The sequence below is a fragment of the Miscanthus floridulus genome, chromosome 16 (assembly GCF_019320115.1).
Source record: "Miscanthus floridulus cultivar M001 chromosome 16, ASM1932011v1, whole genome shotgun sequence".
NCBI lineage: Eukaryota > Viridiplantae > Streptophyta > Magnoliopsida > Poales > Poaceae > Miscanthus > Miscanthus floridulus.
The window spans coordinates 24673138-24681235 of record NC_089595.1 but is presented as its reverse complement, the minus strand read 5'-3'; the positions used below and the strand labels follow the sequence as shown (position 1 = coordinate 24681235).

Below are 8098 nucleotides of genomic sequence, written 5' to 3'. Positions count from 1 at the left end.
TCTATGGCATATGTTGCTCACACACATGTATGTGTGGACTAATCACCTATGTATGACACTTAAACACATATCAGTCTACCTAGGTTGTCACTCAATTACTAAAACCAAAAAAGGACTTTTCAACCACGGTGGACGAGCTAGGAGTGTGCCTCAGTTGGTCTAGCCGCCGCCACCGCCGCCTCCAGTATCGAGAGAAGAGGAAGCAATGAGAAAAAAAGAGAAGGTAACAAGAGAATTTTTTTCATCAATGACATATTGACATGTGTGTCTCAAGTATTAAGGGATGAAGATTTATCAAGTAGAACATGTCTCCTATTACTTTACAATTAATTGAGTTTTCTTAATCCACTATAAAAACTTGTTTGGATGCACTTGTACTTAATCCATGGGTGTTGAGGGGTACGGTCAACCGTGCCATTGGATTCATCCCAATGTCCGGGCCCACTTATCAGTGAGAGGGTGCACGGGAACTTTGAACTCATAAGCTATACCATTTGTCCCCCGAGCCAGACGCAGCGGCGGCGAATCGAGCAGGCGACGAAAGCGGCAGCCATGGCGGCGGCGGTGGAGAGCGTGGTGGTGGTCAACAACGTGGAGATGCTGGCGCGGAGCGTGACAGTGTTAGGCATCGCGGAGGTTGTCGTCGTTGGTCGCGACGACGTCAGCGCCTTCGGTAGCCATGGCGCCACCTCGCACCTCCGCTTCAGCCACTTCACCTCCCTTGCCCTCGCTCGCGCATACCTCAAGGCAAGCTAGCCCGCCCTATCCTCGAACTCAAGCAGGCCCCTGGCCTCACCAAACCCCTAAATAGTCCCCTGCCCTCCGTTTGTTTTGCTGAATATGTATATCATGAGTTTGTGCTTGTTTTGTTGCAGAACGAGAGAGGGTGTGACATCTTTGGCGTGGAGATCACCGACAACGTGAAGCCGGTGGCCTCACACCCGTTCCATCAGAGCACCGTGTTCCTCTTAGGCAATGAGGCTGGTGGGTTTCTCATCATTCAGTACCGAGGCGAATTTAGATTGGTTGGAATGCAATTTGGATGGGGAAATTATGAATCAAGATATGGCTTAGTTTAGTGGACCGAGATGGAAATTAGCGCAATTCAGGCACTGAATTCGCTTCCATGTTACTCACATATTTGCATTGGGCACTTTTAAATTGTGTGCAAACACCAAATGCCTTAAAAACAGCGTCCCTTCTAATGTTTCAGTCAGGTATATATTTTGAAGTCAGCATAGTATTCAATTATTGATTAGCTTGGACAAAGTGTAATTCTGGAGAAAAACGCATCTCTCTTCCAAAAAGGACATTAATTGTAGAACTCCTAGGAACAATTAAGACGTTAGCTAGTAGAGATGCTATCTGAGTTTTGTCATGTAAATTCTAGTAACGGGCCGTTGCATGATGCTATCCTAGTTTCCTGAGTCTGGGACATGGAGATGTGTTGGAATCCTCTTTTTTTTGTTTGCATAGCTAAGAACACCCTTTATTCGAACTAAATTCTTCCATTTGTGTTCATTTCATCCTGTAGGGCACAGGACTCTCATAAAAAGAGTGTGCTATCTGTGACTTCTTTGTCTACATTCCTCAGTATGGTGGTGGAACTGCATCTCCCAATGTTACAGTTGCAGCTTCAATTGTTCTCCACCACTTTGGGGGTAATAGATTCCATCTTGCTCCAGTCATCACCACATCTTTTTTGGTAATGTATAACAACCTAGTCAAAAGTGGAATTTTGAAGCTGCAAATAGTCATATAAAGTTGTTGCTTTTGAACTTAACTGTTTTGTGGAGCTGCAGAGTGCTATTTTTTTTCTTGAATGCGCAAGAGGACTACACATTTATGTATTAAGATAGAAGAGTGCTAAATTGTCATGTTCCTACTCTAATTACTCACATGTTATCTCTGTCAGCCATGGTTGGGTATTTATTTGTGGATATATATATTTATCTATGGTCTATGTGATAACTTTGGTGATTATATATCTTTTGTACACTATGGCCTTATATACCAATCCTTTTTATCGGAATATGTATGTTACTCCGAAAAAATTCTAGTCGAATTTTTGCACATAAAAATTTGATTTATGTACTTGTCGGTGCAGAAAGTAACCAACAAGTAAATATTTGTAGTTTTGCCGTACGTTGTGATCGGAGGTGGCCTAGCATTCAATGACGCATGGTTTATACTGGTTCAGGCAACGTGCCATACGTCTAGTTTGAGTCGGTCGATGACTTTATTCCTGAGCCCAGGTGCTCAAAGTTTGCAGTGGGGTTACAAACAAGAAGGAGAAAGATGGGGGGTACAAGAGGTCCGGTCGGATTCTGGTCAGAGGGACCGAAAGCGACAGGAGCCCCGCTATGAGCTAAGTGTTCGAGCGTGTGCTTGTGGTTTGAACCTGGTGGTTCTGCTGTTGTGTGCTAGTGAACTTGATCGATCTGATGAATTTGAATCAACCCGGTCTTTTGGGAGAGAGCGCATCCCCTTTTATAGATGAAGTGGATGGCCTTACAAGTGAGAGGGAGAGAGTATGTATGTTACTAAGCCTTGTTGCCCACGCCGGTGGGTACGGGATGATGGTAGGCGCCCACAACACTGTTGGATGTTAGATGCACGTGGGAGGTTGTGTTGTCTTCTTTGGGTATGGCAGACGTCGGCGCCTGCCACACTGTTGATACCTGGAGGTATGCAAGGGGTTTTACCATGTTCGACTAGTACGGTAAATGCTGGCGCCCACAACACTGTCGATGCCCAGAGGCATGTGGAGGGAGCTTTACCGTATGGGAGTTAATGGTGCCCACAATACTGTAGGGGAAAATGTCGGCGCCTACAACACTACTTGGGTTCTATCATGCCAGGAGGGTCATAGGGTACTGCCTGGCTAGGGCGCAGGGTACGGTCCCTGGTATTGCGGTTTGACTTGTGCACCCTATCTTGCTTTCTCCATTCATTCCCTAGTCCTTACTGAGCAGGCATCCCTGGTCGGTTGGTCCCAGTCGGCTCTGATCGCTCCAGTCAGAGAAGAGCAGTGAGCAGGGGTTTGGTGCATCCTCGGTCGAAGACGTAGGTCAGAGTCAGAAGTAGTTCTTTGGCCAGGCCTCCCGGTCGGAGAGGCCGTCCGGAGGCGGGCTTGAGACCGAAGCGAGCGCTCCGGTCGGAGTGGTGGGCCAGAGTCGTAAAACGGGCGCTGTTCCTCCTTAGCCAGACGTTCTGGTTGGTGATTGGATCGCCCTTCTAACCTATCGTTTAGATACTTGGGCCAGCCCATGAGTTGCGCGTTGTCTGCCTGGGCCGAGCCTTTGTTGGGAAGCCAGTCCGTGAGGGACCTCGGGTTTATGAACCCGACAGGAGCCCCCGAGCCCCCGAGTGATTTGGGTAGAATCGTTTGGGGGATTTTTTTGTCTTGACGGCAGGTGCGCGCGAGCGCACCCGCGGGTGTAGCCCCCGAGCCCCTAGGCGATTCGGGCAGAATTGTCTGGGGGGTTTTGTGTTGCCAGCGGGGGAGGTTTTTGTTTCGTCAGCGGGTGCGCGCGAGCACACCCGCGGGTGTAGCCCCCAAGCCCCCAGGTGATTCGGGCAGAATCATCTGGGGGTGTTTGTTAGCGGGCGTGTGTGCGTGTTTTTTAGTCAAAATGGAGTCATCAACCAAGACGTCATTGCATAGACGAGGCGATTAGTTTTAGGATCGAGCGAGACGGAGCTCGCTGATCCTGGCGTCGATGCGCGCCGTGGGATCAAGCGAGGCAGTTAGTTTAGGGATCGGATGAGATGGAGCTCGTGGGTCCTGGCGTCGGTGCGCACCGTGGGATCAGGTGAGTTGTAGTCATGGATCCTGGCCTCGGTGTAGCCCGCGTAGCCAAGGCAGTTAGTTAGTTAGTTAGTTTAGGGATCAGGTGAGCCGAAGCTCGTGGATCCTGATGGGGCGAGTTCAGGGTCGTAGATCCAGGCATTTTTTGGTGTGTAGTCGAGGTGTAGCCCAGGGATGGGGCGAGTTCAGGGTCGTAGACCCAGGTGTTTGGTGTCTTGAGCCCCCGAGCCCTGTTGGGCCTTGGTAGGGGTCGGTTTGAATTGTGTACATTACCCCATCCTTGGTTTTGGGGCTAAGCTTTGTCGCCTGCCTTGATCGCTTGGGCTCGAGTGATGCGCTCGGTGAGCTCGCTAACGGTTATGATCGAGTGGAATCCGGGGCTGTCGTTCGTGATAGGGTCGGCATAGCCCTGTTGTGACATTCCACTGCTCCTTTACCTACAACCTGGCAGATGCCTAGGTCATACCAGAGACCAACCCGTGTGGCCTGCTGGCCTCCCCTCGATGGAGATTCTATGGGCTTGGTAAGAGGTTTAGGATCAAACGAGAAGGTTGAGATGACCGTATCTGCTTTGGGGCAGACTGGGCGAGGGCCACATGGGGCTCATCTGTGTTTTCTCCCCTAGCTCTGTTTGATGTGAGGCAGCCTCGAGCCCTTTGTGGGCTAGCCTTCGAACCCCAGTCGGTCGTTGCTCATGTCGAATGAGGCAACTGCTGCTTTGTGATGCAACACGGAGCGTTGTGATGCATTTCGCTGCACGTGCGATGGCTTAGTTCCCAAGCCCTCGGGCGGTTCAGAGGCTGCTGGAGGTAGTGCTGGTCGTCTTTGCCTAAGAAGGGGTGGCTTCCGCCGAAGGAGGTGGCGCGCTGGATTTATCTGCGAGGCCTTCTTCGAGATGGAGCCATGTGTGGATTTTTTCCGGTTGATCTTCACCGGGCGAGCCTCGTCGGAGGGGAAGTTGCCTAGGATCGTGCTGGTGGAGGGTTCCATGCCTGCAGCTGCTCTAGTTGGCCAGTTCATAAAGTTTGATGAGATCTCTTCCAACCATGGTGGCCATACCTTGGTGGCAGCGTCCCTGCCCAGGAGCTGCCTCGACTGCATGAGAAGGTCTGGAGCTCCATGCTCTTCTGCTGAGCATCTATGGGTACGAAGCCCTTGAGGTACCTGTTGCACTTGCCAAAGTCGAGGGAGCAGAACCAGGTGGGTCCCTTGAGGTACCCATTGCGCTCGCCGAAGTCGAGGGAGCAGAACCGGGCGAGGCCCTTGAGGTACTCGTTGCGCTCATCGAAGTCGAGGGAGCGGAACCGAGCGGGGCACCTGTGGCGGTGGTTATGTCCGACAACGTGTGCCATGGGCTCTCCTTTGACGTCAGGCGATGTCGTCGAGCGGTCACGGTAGTATTTGGAGTAGTAGTAGTTAGAAAAAGTAATAGTTGAGTTCGTGGGTGAGCCCCCGTGTGAATAGTTTTTTGCATCAATGAATACATTAGTTCTATTTTTGTGATAGAACCACTATTCGTTCCTTGTTTTTTTTATCCTAGCATAGCCTTTGTTTTTATCGTTTCTTCTTCGCACCTGCCCATTAGTTCCGTAGGCTGTAGCTTTTAAGAACCTAGGCATGGCCCACGGGGCTCAGCTGCTTGTAACCGTAGGTCATGGCGGGGTGCGTTCGGTTAGGAGTAAGAACAAAGTCACGTAGGGCAATCAAAGGAATGGAATGTGCTTCCATTCGGGGACGAAGTTGTTAACCATGTGATAGTAAAAAAGAGAGAAAGTATTTAGTATTGTACCATCACGGAGCCCCTGAGCGACCCGGGCTGAAAGTGTTTGGGCTGGGGTGTTTTACAGGAGCAAGTGTTGACTAAAAGCGGTAAGACCAAATTTAGGAGAAAACGACGTAGCTGTTCAATGTTCCAAGTGTTGGTGAGAACGTTGCCGTTGTCGTCCTCCAGTCGGTAGGTGCCCGATCGGATCACTTCGGTCACCGTATAGGGTCCTTCCCATGGTGGAGAGAGTTTGTATTTTTCCTTCGTTGATTGGGTCCTCTGGAGTATGAGATCACCAACTTCAAGGATTCTCCCCCTGATCTTCCTTTCATGGTACATGCAGAGAGTTTGCTGGTAGTGAGCGGAGCGGATGACGGTCGTCTCATGGGCCTCTTCGAGCAAGTCGACTGTTGTTGAGCCTCCGTGGCTCGGTCGCGGTCGAAAGCCTTCACTCTTGGGGCACCATGGTTGAGGTTGGAGGGCAGCACTGCTTCAGCTCCGTAGGCTAGGAAGAAGGGTGTGAACCTTGTGGATTGGTTCAGGGTCGTTCTCAGGCTCTAGAGGATCGTTGGGACCTCTGCAACCCATCGCCCGGCGTACTTGTTGAGTCAGTCGAAGATGCATGGCTTAAGTCCTTGGAGGACCATGCCATTAGCACACTCGACCTGACCGTTAGTACGTGGGTGTCCGACCGAGGCCCAGTCGATCTTGATACCGTATCCATCACTAAAGTCTTGGAACTTCTTTCCGGTGAAGTTTGTCCCATGGTCAGTGATGATACAGTTAGGAACGCCGAACCGATAGATGATGTCGAGGAAGAATTTGACCGCTTCTTCTGAGCAGATGTTGGTGATGGGCTTGGTCTCTATCCACTTGGTGAACTTGTCGACTGCTACGAGTAGGTGAGTGAAGCCGCCCGGGCCCTTTTTGAGGGGTCCTACCATATCAAGGCCCCAGACCGCGAATGGCCAGGTGATGGGGATGGTTTGAAGTTCCTGTGCTGGCAAATGAGTTTGTCGAGCATAGAATTGGCATCCCTCACACCTACGGACGACCTCCTCTGCATCTCGTAGTGCGGTGGGCCAGTAAAAACCTTGACGAAAGGATTTTCCGACCAGCGACCTTGGGGCCACGTGATGTCCACAGATCCTAGCATGGACCTCAAGGAGGAGCTGCTTCCCTTGGTTGGTGGGGATGCATTTCATGAGCACCCCCGATGGACTCTATTTGTAGAGTTCATCACCGAGCGCGACGAAGGTCTTGGCGCATCGAGTGATCCATCGAGCTTCAGCCCTTTCGGGTGGAAGAACCTCCTCGAGGAGGTAGGCGAGTAGCGGTGCTCGCCAGTCGGTTTGATCGAGTGCCAATACAACAACATCAGCGGGTGACATCGTCATAGAGGCACTAGGGTCGGAGCCCCCGGGCGCCAGCTTGGCATCGGGGTGTGTCTTGATCAGACCTTCCAAGACGTGGGTGGATGACTCATGGAGATCGTTGATGAAGACCTCGCTCAGGGACGGATCCCACCTGGTGGCCAGTTTTGTGAGGAAATCAGCGGCATCGTTGTCCTTTTGGGGGACGTGATGCAGTTCGATTCCTTGGAATTTGTCCTCGAGCTTGCGCACCTCTTGGCAGTATGCTGCCATGAGGGGGCTTTTGCAGGAGGACTCCTTCATGACCTGATCGATGACCAGCTCTGAGTCACCATGAACATAGAGTCGTGTAGCACCAAATTCGATGGTGATGCATAGTCCGTTGGTGAGGGCCTTGTACTCTGCGGCATTATTTGAGGCTAAAAAGTGGAGGCGGATGGCGTAGCGGAGCCTACTCTCGTCTAGGGAGATCAGAACCACTCCAGCCCCTAATCTGGGCGCCATGATGGACCCGTCGAAGTACATTGTCCAGTACTCATGGGTGACATCTAGGGTCGGTAGCTGGACCTCCATCCATTCGGCAACAAAATCCATGAGAGCTTGAGACTTAATGGCAGTACGGGGGATATACCTGATGTCATGGCCCATGAGTTTGAGTGCCCACTTGGAGATCTGTCTCGTGGCGTCGTGGTTGCGGATGATGTCTCCGAGCGGGTATGAAGTGACGACCATGACTTCGTGGTCAGTGAAGTAGTGCAGGAGCTTCTGGGTCACCATTAGCATGATGTATAGGAGCTTCTGCACCTGGGGGTACCAGACCTTGGGGTCGGTGAGTACCTCCCTGATGAAGTATATGGGCCACTAGACCTTAAGGTGGTGTCCTGGTTCCTCCCTTTCGACTACCAGGGCGGCGCTTACCACATGGTTGCTGGCCGCGACGTAGAGGAGGAGGGGTTCTCCTCGTTCAGGAGTGACGAGGATTGGGGCCAATGTCAAGGACGCTTTGAGGCTCTCTAGAGCCTACTGAGCTTCCTTAGTCCAGATGAAGGCGTCCATCTTTTTGAGGAGCTTGTAGAGTGGCATCCCTCGTTTGCTGAGCCGAGAGATGAACTGGCTCAGAGTGGCCAGACAGTCGGTGAGCCTTTACAC

At 51.5% G+C, this 8098-nt stretch overlaps 1 protein-coding gene and 1 pseudogene across 1 annotated transcript; one reads left to right on the top strand and one right to left on the bottom strand.

Annotated features, from left to right (window-relative positions):
• Positions 1-549: 549 nt before the first annotated feature.
• LOC136510434 (uncharacterized) lies at positions 550-1762 on the top strand (annotated as a pseudogene).
• Positions 1763-6799: 5037 nt separating this feature from the next.
• On the bottom strand, positions 6800-7522 carry LOC136510433 (uncharacterized). Its single transcript, XM_066504877.1, has one exon. It carries the CDS (start codon positions 7520-7522, stop codon positions 6800-6802), a length of 723 nt encoding a protein of 240 aa, XP_066360974.1.
• Between the last annotated feature and the right edge of the window lie 576 nt (positions 7523-8098).